The 16,921-nt window shown below is 38.6% G+C and overlaps 2 protein-coding genes across 5 annotated transcripts in view; one reads left to right on the forward strand and one right to left on the reverse strand.

Annotated features, from left to right (window-relative positions):
* Window positions 1-16,921, forward strand: part of LOC108002058 (BTB/POZ domain-containing protein KCTD16) — a 90,967-nt gene that overhangs the window by 64,112 nt on the left and 9,934 nt on the right. The window lies entirely within an intron of this gene.
* Window positions 1-16,921, reverse strand: part of LOC108002055 (monocarboxylate transporter 2-like) — a 51,240-nt gene that overhangs the window by 13,527 nt on the left and 20,792 nt on the right. The window contains exon 1 of one of the 4 annotated variants that reach the window (XM_017063439.3): window positions 10,780-14,904. The exons of the other annotated variants lie outside the window; for them this stretch is intronic. Coding sequence (XP_016918928.2) covers window positions 10,780-11,929 — 1,150 coding nt within the window. The 5' untranslated portion in view covers window positions 11,930-14,904. Of the gene's footprint in view, window positions 1-10,779; window positions 14,905-16,921 lie in introns of those variants that run through there. 4 annotated transcript variants of the gene reach the window in all.

Consider the following 16,921-nt stretch of genomic DNA (forward strand, 5'->3'; position numbering starts at 1 on the left):
GGCAGATACATTGCCATCCAAATTGTCCGAAGTCGTTCTTTTGGACAAATGGCTCCGGTTAGTAGATTGCTCTTCTACTTCGTCTAACCAATTTTGTCGAATTCGTCGAGTAAATGATCTATAGAGACAAGAGACGATCAAAACAATTAAATTTTAATTGAATGTGAATTTTAACGATTACTTTCTTGTACGATAAAAGATGAGATTCCAAGATCAGAAAATCAGAAAATTAACCTCATCAGCAAGTGAAAATAAAATGAGAAAAGGAAGAAGAAAAAGTAAGAGGCAAATGATTCTTTAAATGTGACTCACTCGTGCAGTTTTTATTCTGTTAGAGAAAGAAATCTCAATGGATTCTAATTTTTTTAATCTTTTGCTTTCGATTAAATCATTCTTAATGAATTGCAAATTTTTTATCTTAATATCTTAGTCACTAATTAATCAAATTATATTAATAAATAAAATCAAATAAATAACAGATATGATTTATAATATGATTTATAATAAGTAGATAAAAATTGAATGTTATAGCAGATAAGAAAATTGCGGATATCGATACAAGGAAATATATATGTATTTGACCATTTCAATTCCAACAATTCGTGTTTACTGACATGAAGAATAATGTTCTTAATTTGCCAAAGAGAAAAGCCAAGAATTTCGTTTATTTGTGTTTGTTACATAAGAAAAGCTTCTTTTCGATGTTTGCTCAACCATTTGTATAGCTTTCAACCCGTAATGTAGATATCCTTTGTTTCGAGATTATCGATTTATGCTAGTTCGTGGATTAACTTGTCACTCTCTCTTTCGTCGTAAGCAAAAGTTTATCGAACAAATCTTCTAAGTCAAAGGAATTGTTATATTGTCATTGATATTAGAAAAAAAATTATCAATCTAACAATTAACAATATAAGGATGAGAGAGATATAATTAATAAAATTAATTAACATGATAGAAAAATCGTTTATTTTAGCATCAATTGTATACTGCTGCGTCATCTTTCGAAGACAGCAGTTACAGTCTATATAAAGATTGCGAAATTGCAATGCGAACTCATTTATCGCTCTGATTTATAGACGTATCGGAGGAATCGTGAAATCAATTAGATCCCGAGATACGAATAAGATAGACAAGAATTATCGAGCCTGGGATATTAGCTAATAAAATTAATTCTATCTGCCATAAAAATTGAAATAAAAGAGAATTTTTAATTATTCTTTATGATAATAATTATACAGAGAATCGATAATCGGCAATATTTTCTTTAAAAAGCAACTAAAATATCGTAATCTTATTACTGAATCGATAATATTGAAAGCAATGTTGCTCTATCATTAAACAAAAATATATTGTTGGCAGTGTTTCACGTATCTCTCTCCCTGCTAAATCTGAATATGTTAAACTTGCGAGCTTTTACTGTCGATAAAGAAGATTTCTCACGTTGATCTCTGCTTTTCAAACTTATCTAAACCAGATAAATCTCCGAGGATAGATATTTTACCGAAAGCTGGCATATCCCCCTTCTTCTCTCATACAACAATCTCTCGATCAATATATATATTTTTAATATATCTACAATAAAATTATTATCGCTCTAGATATTTTCAAAATTTTCAAAATTCACTTTTCCCGATTAATTTCAATTCTCCTCCAACTTGACGAATAAAAATTACCCACATTTCCAAACTTTTTATCACGCAACCAATCTACCTTCTATATCTATATCCTCGCCAAGATTCGCCTTCTAAATCCAAGCACGCCTATCTTCCCCGGACGGATGGAAACATCGTAAAAAAAACTTCTCTCCCTTCGTACGGAGAGAGAAAAAAATTTACGCGCCGCGAGAAAAAAAAAAGGAACTCTTGTATAACAAAAAAATCGATGCAACTTCTATCTCATTCCACGAGGACGGTTTTCCACGGAGGAAAAACTCGCTCGGATGACTCAAGCCGCGATTTCCACGGGGAACCAACCGGTTGTTCACAGAAGGAAACTCCCCACACTCGTTCGTTCCATTCAAGGAGCTCTCGAATCTTTCTTTCGCGAAAGAAAACGATGACTCGAGAACGACTGACTCGTCTCGTTTACGCGCCGAGTCTGATTGCCGAGTTCCTGCAGATGAGAAACGGCTGCGATCCTCTCTGTCGATGACAGCCACGAAAAAAAAGAAGAGGATCCTCGCCCACCTTTTTATTCCTTAGGCGCTCGAGGGTCGCGCACGCCACTTTTTGCCCTTGATCCTTGATCGGCGAGGGGAAGAGTGATAGAATGCTTTTGACAGAAGGCGTTCGTACCTTATGTACATTCGATGACGAAGTGATCTGGTAAGGGGAATCACGACGATACGGGGAATCCCCTTCGATTCTGACCGAGGAAGATGCTCGCTCGTGTGATATATCGGCTATGGGGGAAGGAAAAAAAATTCTTTGATAATTTTAATATCGTTTTTGTGATAATGGGAGGAATCCCCCAAATGCCGCCAGTATCTCTTCTTCTCAAAGAATTTATTCGTGATGATAAATCGCCAAGATTTATTCTTATTCATAATTCTATCTTTTCTTTGCAATTGTATTCTCTATTGCGGGTGGTTGACTTTGGGTTTAATTTTAATGATTTCGTTTTTGTTCTGTTTTTTTTCTTAACTAATCTGACTACTCAATCAATTGATCGAGAAACAGATCTTTTATTTCTTTTGCCAGACATATTATTAGATATAATATTTAGAAAATTAATTTTTAAATGTTGCAATTTAAATGTTGTACATTAAGCAATATCCAATTTGTTGATTTAATTCTATAAAATTTTTCGATTTTGAATCCAACTTTCAAGACAAGATTCGACAAGATGTTTTGTACTCTGGATTCTCTAATAATAAACTTCTTTAACATTTTTTTCCACGACACAATACATACAACAGCAAACGATCTATTCGAAATTAATTTGTTCGGGAGAAGAACAGCCAGTTGATTCTAATACACTCAAATATAAATATCGCCAAGCAAATTCTTCGTGTCGACGAACGAAATCAGGGAATGAATCACTGTCAACCGAATAAGTTTTCCCATTTCGAATACGATCTAAAATTATAAACACCATTCGAAACATACACACATGATCCGCTATAATTACGCATCGTATTTTTCATTCACGAGGGCACGAGTCCCGTAATCGTCGAAGCTTGTCCGTCGACTTTCCTCTCGGTTTAACAGATCAGTCACTCGTGAGATCGATTTTTTTTTCTTTTCACACGATCTACACCACGAGATACATCGTATCGAGAATTTCACTTTCCGATTCCGTGTTCTTTGTAGATCACTCTTCGAAACTCGTGTTTATATTCATCGATGAGAAGCAACGAGATGGTAAAGAAAAACCATTAAAGAAAAATAGTTGCATTTTCAGTTGCGTTGGTTACAAATATTTATACGTAAAAAGAAATATTCGTTTTTGTTATTAATTTAGAGAAAGGAGAAGAATTCGTTAAAATTGCATAGATTGAATAAAAAAAGAAAATAACATTGTGTTAACGTTGGCCTTTAATAAGATTAAGCGTACGATTCATACTCCCAATGGAATTAACTCCATGAAAGAACGAATTTCTATTTCGAGATTCGTCAATTGGAGCAGTCAATGACGTCGATGTAGATACTTGTGTACTTCAAAGCGTATCTTCAATAGTGTATCTCCTTTGATCAATATACGTTTCGTTCTTTACGACTTCTTTTATCAACTTCGAAACGAGAAAGAGAAGTATTTTTAAATTCGATTCGATAGAAAAACGTAAGTTGAAAATTCTTCTTGCTTCTTCCTGATACCTGTGTAAACATTAATTTTTACAATGTAAAATTATAAAACTAATTAAAAAAATACTCACGAATATTATCCACCGTTTCTCGACTCGTTTGACTCAATTTTGTAATTTTTACACGGAAAATAATTCAAAATGAGCGGAAAAATCGATCGATACCAATTGCCGTGGTTATAATATTCCGATATTAACAACGTTTCGCCTTATCCAGGCAGGAAGGTAAGCGGCAGGGTGTAACGATGATAACCGGAAATAATACACGGAGACCGGTGGTAATCTTCGTAATGCGTTCCAATTTATTTAAAGATACGAGCACCTGGGTGCATCGAGAGGGAAATTTTAGTATTTCACCGAAATGAACTTAACTACACTCGGGAGGACAGACATAATATACCAACGGTGGAAAACTATATTAAAAATTATTTACGAGCAAGGGCGGGTAATAAACTCGGCGAATGTAAATCGAGTACGACCGTGGTAAAGTGTATAAATGTCAAAGGGAATAAAAATTCGGTTTATCACGGTTGACGGCCATTTTTACGGCGTTTTAAAAACGGAGGTGAACCGTTCGCTTGATACACGAGTACTCTCTGAACGACGTCACTGTCTCTCAAGCGTGTTTTTCTTTTCTTTTCTTTTCTTTTTTTTTTTTTCATCTCAGTTTTTTTTCTCGCCATCGTTTTAATCCAGTTTTATTCTCGTTCGAGAATGTAAATCAACGATGTAATTCCCGGGAAACAAACTCGATTTCTGCGCTTTGCAAATCTGTAGGGCTTCAATTGCGAAGACAAGCAAGATATTTTAACTGCGATTTTGCGATCGCGAGATCTTGGTTTTAAGATTGGATTCGGGTTAATTAAGTCAGATTAGTCAGTGATCATCAGATTAAAATTTGAAGAATTTAATATTGGTTTCTTATATTCTCTTTTTCGAATAACACATTTCTCTCCTTTCACACTTCCATTTCCCCCAACCATTTCCAGCTCTTTCCAGAACTTCATTTTCGAGTTCTTCTCTCGCAAAAGCATCACGCTTCGTTTAACGAAGGTAGCTTACGAATATATGATCGGAGGAAGTCTGGAAGGTATACTTACAATTAGTTTAAAATCAATTACACGGTCGCAGTTGGCACAATTGTCATTAGATCGGGTTCCAATTAAAGATCGTAGCCCCTTAATATGCTCACATTTGCGAGATTCTAGATTGCAACGAAAAGGAAACTTGCGACGAAGGAGAATTGCGATACAGAGATGAAAGAACGAGAGCAGGAAAGTGGGCGAATGTTCTTATGACTGGCAAAAAAATAAAGAATTCGAGCCAAGTCTGCAAATCGTCGAAATTTGAAGGATTTACGAATGCCTTCTATAAATGGACGCATCTGGCCAGGATGTCTCGAGTGACAGGATGTAACTTTATATTTCTTTTTACGACGCCATAATAGAATTTTATTTCCATATGTCAGTTAATGATAAACTTTTGTTATTATTTTTCTTTGCAATTCTTAGTTTAAAACATTTTCAATTCATTCTTCGTTCGATTATCCGAATTTAATTATTATTCCGCGATAAGAAATTTCTTTTAACCGCAAAGTATTAAAAAAAATAACAGAACAACAAATCCTTCGCGTAAGTTTTTGTTCGTCGATCCGAGCGATCTCGAATATTTCCCTCGTTCCAAGGGAAATTTCAAATAATCGCGACGTCTCGCGTTTCAACAGGCATTTCCAACGTTTCTCTCCGCCGGTGTAGCACATCTCTTCGCACTCGAACGCCAATTTTTCTCGTCATCTTCACGCCCGTTCCCCGATAAATCTGCCTCCCTTTCTTTTTTCCAAACGACTCCTCTGTTCCATCGCAGCCTCGATTCTCCAACAGTCTCGTCCCTGATATTTTTGCGCCGCCCGTATCTCTCATTATTTTACGGCGGCCAATTTGAGCCGCGAATATCGCGCGTGTGCATCGTCGTGCGCGTAACCGTTGACGAGGAGAAAGAAGATAATGGCCGCTAAATTATATCTAACAAACTTGATTCGATCATACGTTCACGATCCTCCGCGATATCCCGGTTGATGTTCACAGTTGTCAGTAACGTCGTCGCGATACACTGTGAGTATATACGGTGAGTATACGTTACGATGTCAGAAATTATGCGCGGATAAAACGGAGCGATCGTTTCGACCGTGAAAGTAGATCTGGACGAAAATGTGCGTTTAGACCGGTCGGGGAGGAGAGACTCGTTTCACTTTTGAATCTACTCTTGAACGTAACGTTTCTTTCAAAGATTTTTAGGTTAAGTTACTTTTTTTTGCACGATATAAAGATAGTAAAAAAATATGCAAAAATTAATACCTTACACTTTTTTTAATACGCATTATCATCTTCGTTATAATGTAATAAAATTTCAGGAAAATCTGATATTTGTCATAAAGAACGCGTATTGATACAATTGAAAGTTCTGTTATTAAATAGAAAATCAATACAAAAATCCAAAACTAGCCATCTGAAAGTAATAAGTTTTCATTATAAAACCTATCCAATCGTTTTCCAATCTTCGCTCGTCCCAGTACTTCTTACCTTCAAGTTTCTCTATCAAATTCGCCTCGAGATAAGGAGACGCAATTATTGCAACTCTTTCCTCCTTCGAATCTTATCTACCAAACCTTATCCACCATTTTATAGTACCACTTCTCCACCGAGACCTAGAAAAGCAATTTCGCTTTTTCTCTCCTTCGCCTCGTATCGTATCGTTCGCAACCAGTGCGACGGAAGAGCAATATTGCGAGATGGATCTGTGCAAGAAGCGAGCAAAAATTCGCGAGAAGGGGGGAAGGGGAGAATGGATCCTCAGCCAAGAAGAGATCGAAGAAATTCCCGACCGATTGTCAACGTCCTTGGTCGAAGAGGATGCCAGAATCCTCTTAGCTCGGATTCTCTTTTCTCTCTTCTCCCCCTATTTTCTTTATCTACATTGTTACAATAATCCTCGCCCCCTCCTCGAACTCTTCACGAGGCGTTTGAACCTTGGAACAACTCGACTCCTTTAACAAGCGGGAATTTTCAAGGAATTTTCAACGCGAAGGAGGTCGAAAAATCAGCGAATCACTCTCGCGATAGAGGGGCGGTCTCAGAGAAATTTTATCGCCCTCTTCTCATCTTTCCCCCTTGCTTATTTATTTCGTTTCGTTCTTGGCGGCACTTGTTTCCTCTTCGTGAGAATTTCAACAACGCGTGCGTCTCATCGAAAACGATTTTTGATCGAGAGAAGGAGAGAGGATTTAAGAGGGATTTTCAATCTGATATCTGAATTTTAATTCGAATTGAATGCAAGAACTTATTTTGCACACTTTTAATATCGAGTATCAGTGTTAAGTTATGTCAGACTATGAATCGTAATGAATTACGTAAAATTATAATACTTTTTGTATATCTTGTATAGATTGTAAGTTCTTATTTTGTTTGTTCTCAAAGTTTCACTCGTCTTATTGAAATCTTCTTTCTTAATGCTCATCTCCATGATACACTCGTACCTGTCACTCAACTGTTCTGATTTTCCTCTAACTTTCTAAATAACGTGCTCGAAAAACTCTCTCTCTTCAATGATATTTACGATCACAACGATTTGAATGAGATCGTTTGGATAATCTTCCACGGAAATTAAGATTATTCGATAGAATTTTTTTCGTAAAAAAAATAAAAAAGGATGAATTTGTATAATAATCTTGCGCACTAAGAGAAAGAATTTTATCTGAACTAATACCAATTCGATTATTTTTTCGATGAAAGAAAGAGAAATCTATCAGAATCAAAGACGAACGAAGTTTCCATGGATTCGGTAATTGATCGAATTCGCGATCGAAGTTTTTCTTATAACCTGAGCTGGCCTATCTAAACCCATATACTTGTTCCGTATGTGGTTAATACTTCGACAAAGAATGCGACAGCCTCGTTAAACCCCGTATCGTGTATTTAGATGCGTGCTCTTTTTCCAAACTAGTTCTCGTTACGTGGAATTCGGCGACAGTTCCGATATACGAACTCAAAAGATTTTCGTTCCACGCGATTTGATCGATAGTTTTGAACGCGCGTGGGTGGCGATCTGTCTACCCGCGTCGTGAAAGTTCTCGATATGATGGAATAATAATGCCGAATTAATTTAGCTATGAATAGGAAATCGTGCGAATCCAACCGATGAATACTTGAACCGACATTATTAGCGATTCAAATTAACTCGTTTGAAATATTACGAGTCTTTGAATTTTCTTTATCGAAGAGAAAGAATATATCATTCCCAAAATTTCCATATCTTTTTATCGTTCCAAACTCTAATTATCTATCTATATATCTATATTATATAATTAATTATTTTAAACGTATAAACATATCGACCATTAGCCTTCGTTTTCACAATGAGATCGCGTGGAGCATAATTGAAAATAAAGAGCAAAATCATAATTCGTATTATCTATCTCTCATTTAATTTTCTAGATAACGAATGGATCTATCTTTCACGAATCTCGAACAAAGAGCCGTGGCAACCAATCGAATCGACCCATCGAATACCCATTATCGATTTTTTTAGTTCTGTCCACGAGCAGGAACTTGGAAGAGATAATCTTTTATACACCTGCTCTCACGTGTCCACGTGTTCTCTCGACCTGGATCAATCTTCTACCGTGACATCACTTTTAAACAGTAAATCTTTGAATCGTTTCACTGGAGTACGATGCAAAGATAAAAGAGAATTTATTAATTCGTATTTATTCGATGATTCGCAAATCAGATCCAGGAACGAATAAGTAGTGAATAAAAATTTCACGTGTAAAATCCATATCGAAGATCAAGTTCGAAATTCTCTCTCGACTCGGATAAAATTATCATTGTTACCGATCCAACATGTTTTTGTTGTGATCGACTTAACGCGATAAAACGAATACTCTGAGAATTGCTGTCAATTTTGAATGAATTTGAATGAAGGAAGAGCATAGGAGGCGAAGTTTCGTTTCAGTTCCTGTCCGCTTTACGATAATTGAATAGCCGACTGCTTTCCAATTCGGTTTTAGCTACTGTTTCGATAAGGAAACGGCCTGCTTCTCTTCCGAGAGATAACCGGGCCAGAAACGTGTGAGAAACGCTACAGGAACAACGCCGCCATCTCCTTAGAATTGCGAATATTTTCCAAGGATTATTAGACCGGCCGGCACCATCCTTGCTTTATATAGATTTTCCCAGCGGTTTCGTCGAGACGTCGCTTACTAAATTATATTGGGAAATTTCTGTATATCGATATACAAATGGAGTATATTCGAACACGAATCTAGATAACAAAACGTTAATTATAATTAATTAATCGACAATAATCACGATTATTTTTATTTTTCATTGTAAGATCCATTTGGAGATTCGAATTACTTGCGATAATCAAATGTCTTATAATTAATAAAATAAGGAGTTTATATTACTCCATATTACTCTTTATTAATTATTAATTTCCTGCGAAATTTTGTTGACTGATCACGTATATTAAAAAGAATAGTTAGCCTCATTACGCTTTTTAAAAAATTTTAAAAATTTTTAAATTATTTTATAGAATGTAAATACATTTAAGAAAGTTTGCTTGAACCAAGATTGCATGCAGAATTTTACACAAAAATGGTATAACTATCGTTTTTTCCGCTTACAGTACAAAAATACAGAGGGAAATATCGAACCAATCGTTCCCCCATAAACCGCGACTATTCCACGCCAAGTGCAGAAAAACGCAAACTAAGGACACTCAGAAATGATCCCACAGCGGCACAAACTACCCGCTGTTATAACGGGCCATATACTGGCCGTGATAACTCATCCGAGGCTCGTGAAGTTTACCAGCGACAAGGGTGGAATGCTTGCCAAGTGGCGCTTCCACCCTTTTCCTCTATAGCCGCTGTAACCGCGAGAACCGAAGTGAAATCCTCCCGCGGGGGAGGAGAAGGTGTCTCGTATAATTAGCGCGATTCGTATCTCGTTTATTGGGCGGCAGATGTAAGAGTATTGGGAAACACCGGCGTCAGATCTGGCCCTCCGCCAGAGAGATGGTGATATCCGCCACGAGAGGCGACGAAACGAGGGAAACAAGCGGACAAAGCGATCGAGCGTGAAAGATGCATTTCGCGATTTCAGCCTCGATTTCACACTGCTTCCCAGCTGACGCTCTTTAATTTCACCGACCGATCCCCACGAAGGAAATTCCTCTATTCCTATTTCCGCTCGAGCCGTTTCCCGCCCTTTTACGAGATGTTTCATCGAAGAGAAACCTGGAAACTGGCGTGGGACAAATTTTATCGACGATCTAAATTTAAACTTCTCGTTCTTTTTTCTTTTCTTTTCGAATTCCTCTCTGTTGATTCTAATGTACGTTTCGAATATATGCTAGAAATTTGTGATTTACAATCACGCGATGTATCGAGAGACTTTCTATGCTATCCAATTTTTTGGAGAAAGATCGTATCTTGTCGGTATTGTCTCATTTGCGAGATTATATTATTTTTTCTTCTTTTCCCTTCCTTTTTACGAGCATTTCTAATGATCAGGTACGCACCTGTGAATCAAATCCTGGGAGGAAAATCGATGTTACGAGTAGTCGATCGATTCGTTACGCAAATGGTTGATCAAATTCGACGAGCGGAGGATTATGTATTTGAAACTTGTCGATAGATACCCGTATATCGCTCCGTGCTAACACGAGGTGGTGATACGTATCGTATCGTGTTTGAATAGTAACAGAACTCCTGTTTAAAACACGTGCACGACGGTACACGTGTTACCAGAGTATTCAATTTGTAAATACGATTTGCGCCGATTTCTCGATTTCTCCGGTAACACGATACCATGTCGAGCGATCCGATCGTAACCACCTATATATATATATATAAATAAAATAATTTCGAAGAAAATCGAATCAAAGTTCGAAAGAAAGTTCCCTGCACGACTAACCTGTCTCCAAGTAAACGCGTTGCCCAAACTTGTCAGCCACATGCCGCAACAAGATCCCGCTGGACCCGTGCACACCGTGGGACAGCATCTGCACCAACATCCCTACGAGCAGCACGACCCATCCCCATCCACCCTCCGGATAATAATGTTGCTTCAACGTGTGCAGTTGCCTGAGATCGGCCGCCAATTGTTGTTTCGAGTTGTGATGGCCGGCGGCGGGCGATTGCTCGTTCCCGCTGCACGCGACACCGCTGTCGTGCACCGACAACCGTGGCAAAGATCTGCTGCGACACAGCAACGGGGGTACTGGGCTCTCCTGCTTCCTTCCGAGTTCCCTTCCGTTCGCCTCCCTCCCGCGTTTCTCCTCGCACTCCACCACCCCGCAACACTTACGCGGATAACTCTTCTCGTAGGAAGAAGGACGAGGGGGCTCTCCGCGGTTTTCCCAATCTCCCGTTCGATGTTTTCCAACTTCGTCGCGGACCGAGGATCGAGATTCGCCTAGACGAGGGCTGCCCGTTTTCCAAAATCCAAGATCTCCGCAAGAATCGAGTTTACGAGGCGCTTCCGCGTCCCGAGAGGTTCCGTAGCTGGGTACTATCCTCGCGTCGACGACGATCAGATTCGCATGATTTTCCGATCTGCACCTGTGTGGCGAAAAATCGCGCCGTTGCTTGTTAGAAGGAGCGACTAGCTTATAGATCACCTTGGCAGAGATCGATCCTTGCTTGATGTCCGCTTTCCTCCGTGTTTTCGCTTTCTTAATCTGCCCGGTGTCGTCGGAATCGACGCTCGCCCGCTTTTGATCGGCCGAGCACTCGTACGCGTCGTCCCTTTGTTGGAAACTTCTCGCCCCCTTGATCCCCGCGTTCGAAGTTTTCGGTTCCCGGCTGATGTTACTATTCTTGCTCGTCTTATCTCGAACGGGGGGGAGCGATTTGTTCTTGCAAGTTTCGTCGGCCGTCGATTTTCGTCCTTGAATTTCTCGCTCGCCGGCCACCCTTCCCGTCTTATTCTCATCGTTGACGATCTTTCCTGTCGGTTTGTCGCTGACGACACTCGAATCCTGGAAGGAGGGACGGGTGATCGGTGACTTGGCGGTCGTCGTTCGATCGTCGCCGATCCCCAGATCCCCGCGGGAGGCAGCCATTATCCGGCGTTCTCAAGCCTCTTCTTCCCATTCGCCTCCTCCTCGCCGTCCTTTTCGCCGTTTTCGTCCTCGATTCTCCGCCTCCTCCGCCGCCTCTTCCATTTCCTTCTTTCCTCGGGGATCTCGATCCGTTTCTCCACCGGATGACGAAAACGGGCGGTTAAATCTCGGCGATGGGGTTAAACGGTGTCGAATCGCGACGATTGTTCCACGAGTCTCATCCGATCGAGGATCTCTCGACATGGATTCGCTTAACCTCGTCGTTCCACGATTCTTCCTCGATTCTCCAAACCGTCGTCCCTCCCTCCTTCACACCACCAAACCTCGTACCACGATTTCCCCCATTTCCTCCAACTCCGATTTCGTCGAATGAAACTGGCGAGCAGAGATGCCGAGACATCGTTTCGAAACACGAGACAATCAAGTTATTACATTCTTAACGAGCTACGACGAGTTCCCTTGTTATTATATATTACACCGTCCGGAATAAAGAAAAAGATTCCCTCGTTCCAAGGAACAGCGAAAAATCGGGACGACGAAATTCGGCGTGAAATGTCGCGAGCTCCGTGTCTGTATGGTGGCGATCTAGGCGATCCGTCAGAGGACAGGACGAACGACAGGGAAGGAAGCAACCGAGCGCGGCACGCTCACCACGCGAACTGGCCAGGAGAGCCCGCGTCGGCCAAGAATCGTGCGGCTGTCCGCGCGGCCACGCTCGACAGCTGCGCTTCTGGACCCGAACCCGATGGAATCCCTCTCTCTTTTTCTAAACCCCTCCTCCCTCCTCCGCTCCCTCGTCCGCACACTTTGTTCTGCCCGCGTAAAATGTGTCCAGGTAGGCCGTTGTTCCCGATCCCGAGACCGATCTCGAGAAATGCCGCTTTTTCGGATCGGCCATTGTTGCATAAGTGACGTTTGCCGATTTGTTACCAGGCAACGGTGCCGATTGTTCCTTTGAAAGCGTGCTCGAAAGAGTTCCGTATATTCGGGAGAGTTGGCCGAAATTGGTAATTGTAGTCGTTCGTTCTCCCCTTGCCGATTATTTGGCATTGTTGTTTAATTAATGGAGTTAATTGTGGAGGAGCGGTGTTGGATAAACGGTTGGCGCTTGCTCAAAGGCTGAATGACGTTGGATGCGTAATGTCGTTTCGAGATGTAATTATTTCTTCTCAAGGTATTCGAATGATTCGTAGAATGTGAAAGTAGATGGAGTAATTGTTTGTGCAGTTGGTAAATTGTTTTCTGTGTCTTTTGCCTGTTGGATAATTTATTTTATTTGATTGTAATTTTTATCGAAAGTCGTTTTCATATCGACGGCAGGAGAAATTTTTTCCCCCGTGGGAAAAATGTGCGTTAATTGTAATTGGAATAAAGGATCCCGTTTATATTTTTTATATATAATATAACGCCATGAATATCTTACCTTAGACTATGTCTAATATCCTGACTGATCATTAATTGCTTCAAAGATCAATTTTAGTCAATTTTGATCTGTAATAAGTGAAATGAACGTGAATAAAAGGAGATTGAGATACGAAATACAATGAAAAATAATAATAATAATTATACGATAATTAATTTGGTCGACGGAAAGATTGGACATTGTGGGATAAGCGCAAAAAGTTTCTCTTCTTTCTCAAAGAAGTGTATTTAAAGTTACAGCCGAAGCATAGATAAGATATCGCGTGGCGAAAAGTTTCTCCTTCGACTCGATACATTCTTTTCACGTAGCTGTACTTCGATTACTGGATACATCGTTAGTTGATATAGTCTTTTCTTGCGATATACTTCCTTAAGAGAGCGTGATGTAGCTTGTAAACACGTTCTAGATGCTTTACACACTCCAAATATACTTTGACTGGTAACGTATTTTATTAAAATTTTCAAGCTTGTTAATGAAAAGAAACGAATCGCAATTTTTATGGAAGAAACACCGAAAGATCAATATCTTAACGAAGAATAGAATTTTCTTTCGCATAAAATTTTTAATTTCAATTCTGACTTTAATCGCAAACTAAAAATGCAAATTGTAAACAATATCTCGATGTTACCATTCAACGCTGACGTCAACGTCTGCAAAAAGATTATGGCCATCAAATTTGTGTGAAAAAAAAATTACAACGCAACCAACATCCTCCTTAATTTGCACCATTTCATCAAAGAAATTTCATCAGAATATTCAAATACGCGCGATACTACTCTTAGTACATTCCTGCCAATTCCTATAATTTTCCACGTTTCTAGCAATGCAAAATTGCCGAATCTAAAACGAAACATCATTCCTTCAAAACACGCTCATTTGGCCAAACACTCGAAAGCATCTCACTCGACTTTAATCTACCCCGGATAGATCTCGCCCAACCCCCTAGTCTGCCCTCACTATCATAGAATTATGCTAGGATGTCTCGGAGATCGCGAGTAATTTTGTCAGACTGAGAATAAGAGAAAAAAAAAATCACCGCGATGATCCTAATTTTTTTATTTTCCTCGGAAAGCCCTTTCATTTCGTGGCACGTCCCCTTTTCCTTGCATCCCAAAATCTCTATTCATTATAATCATCTTTATTCGCATCATTTCCCTCTCTTCTTCTCTTGTTCGCGTGTACACATTTCATAAACGATAATCTTTGTAACGATTGATTCAGGATATTAATTATCTGTATCAGGATGTAAATTATCTGTATTCTTCTCTGAAAAGAATCGATGTTAACGTGTTAATAATCATCGCACGGTATTACGATAGAATGTATTTTGTCTAAAGAATTTTTTTTTCTTTTTCTTTTTCGACGATGCGAGAAAATTTGATCGTCGAGAGTCTTAAGGGATTTCTTTTACCCGGAGTATAGTTTCCAGAAATATTTTATTTTAGAGGAGAATAAATTCTCTGAGAATAAATAATCGAACGAGTTACATACATTGCGAATAAAAATTTTTCATACGAATATAGATTAGAATAAAAATTATAAATAACAATTCGAAATGTTGGTTATAATTTTTTTGATAAAGCCAACGACTTTTCTTACTTTCTTTCGTAATAGAGAAAATATTACGCGTATATCACGAAAATATATATTGATTAAGTAACTAAAGACGTTTAAATTATAATGCACGGTTCATTGAATTACAGTAGCTTTGCATAGATAACCGAAGCTGGCAATAGAGATAGCGATCGATCAACAGATTATCGATCGACGGATAATACAATGCCTCGAGATACATATATCCTCAGTATGTAATTAATGCTGTTTGTAATCTGTATGCTGCCAGGCCTCGAACGTTGCTCCGATTTTCATGCTCGAATCCATATACAACGGTATCTAGGATTAAACGTCGATGTAATATGAGCGTTAGGCAGGGCCGAATCGTTCGATCAATGTTGGCCGATACCATCGTGAGGAAAAGAACCGGCTGGTAGCTATTACACGTCAAGATGAGGTGTTCAGCAGGTTTACAATCTTTGCAAAAAGTCGTTCCAGATTTTTGTCACGGGTTTCACAGATTATCGTGTCAACGATGAAACGATACAGTCACGGTACATTATTTGCTGGTTTTTTCAGTTCTTATTACTTTGATAAAAATCAAGTCGAAGTTTGTTTCGATTGCGCGATAGATGAAAATTATTAGAAAATTTGGAAAATTTTTCTATCGAGATTCCTAATTTTTTTATTCCTTATTCAGCGATTCTCGTATTTTATTATTCGCGAATATAAATGACTGACATTTCGGTAAGAAGGAAACCATATTTCCAATCAGCTAAAACTTTGATCCCTCGTAAAATAAATATTCCGTGATTCATCCTTCAGAGATGTTTTATTAAAGGACGAACGTGTAGAGAAAGTTTTTCCAAATCGGAGAAAACTATGGACAAGACGCGAAGCAAAAAATTGAATATAAATATAAATCTAAAAGCAAATTAATGAAAGATAAAATTTTTCACTCTATACCGACTGTTTTCTTTGAATCGTACACGATTCAAACCACCATAGAGTGCGCTATGATGTTAAGTCTGTCCTAGTCGGTAATTCAGATTGAAAATCGTAAAAATTCCCTAGAACGTTTAGAACGTTGAAAGATGTCACTAGACTGTGCCCGAAGCGATAAACGCAACGGGATATGAATGTTACCGCGGGCTATGAAACTTTGTACGAATACTCAGCGTTTATTTTTAGAGACAAAACAGTCTTTGCATTTACTGTGTCGTAATATTATACGAGCTTCTAACGCGTTTTATTGCTAAGAAAAAAAAATATTTTTATTATCGACTTGAACTAAATATGGGATTATTAATCTTTTCGAATCTAGAAGAAAACATTATCTTAATTTTTCATGAGTAATGATTTGATATTTTTCTTGTATTTCTGATTGCATAAGACGCTCGTTCTTTATCGTGCTGATTGATTCCATAGTATTAACGCTAATACACGCGATGAAGTTTGAGAAGTGTGACAAATGCCTTTCATAACTGCTGGCGTAAGTTCTTCCCATAAAAACTCTCGTTTCATATGTTGCCTCTAGAGCATCTTGAAGGAAAGATATGTTGAGAAAAGAAAGACAAATCGATATGAAAAAAGAAAAAAAAGGAAAGGAAGAAAGAGTTTTTATCAGCTCGAACGAATATTCAACGAATAATCAATAAATACATTTAATGTATCAAGTATTTCAAAATATTTAGAAACTCGCTGCTATATCATAAATTGTAAAAAAAAAATTGAAACTGCTGTGAATTTTCGACTGTATACAAGTATCTTTTGGGATCGCAAATTCTCAATATCGCCAAAGTTGGAAAATTGTATCGTCGGTATCCCAGATTGGAAAACCACGTTTTCCAACTGTCTATTAAATTCTACCAAGAAACAGAAACGCGATCGCGAGGACTTTGCCAATTAAACGACGGGAAATTGTACCCCCAACTTGATCAAAGTTGCGTAACTAGCAAAACCATACGTTTCTCGTAAATTCTAAATAATATACTTCAAGCTTGAACTTTCATAAA

Source organism: Apis cerana, linkage group LG1 (assembly GCF_029169275.1).
Source record: "Apis cerana isolate GH-2021 linkage group LG1, AcerK_1.0, whole genome shotgun sequence".
NCBI lineage: Eukaryota > Metazoa > Arthropoda > Insecta > Hymenoptera > Apidae > Apis > Apis cerana.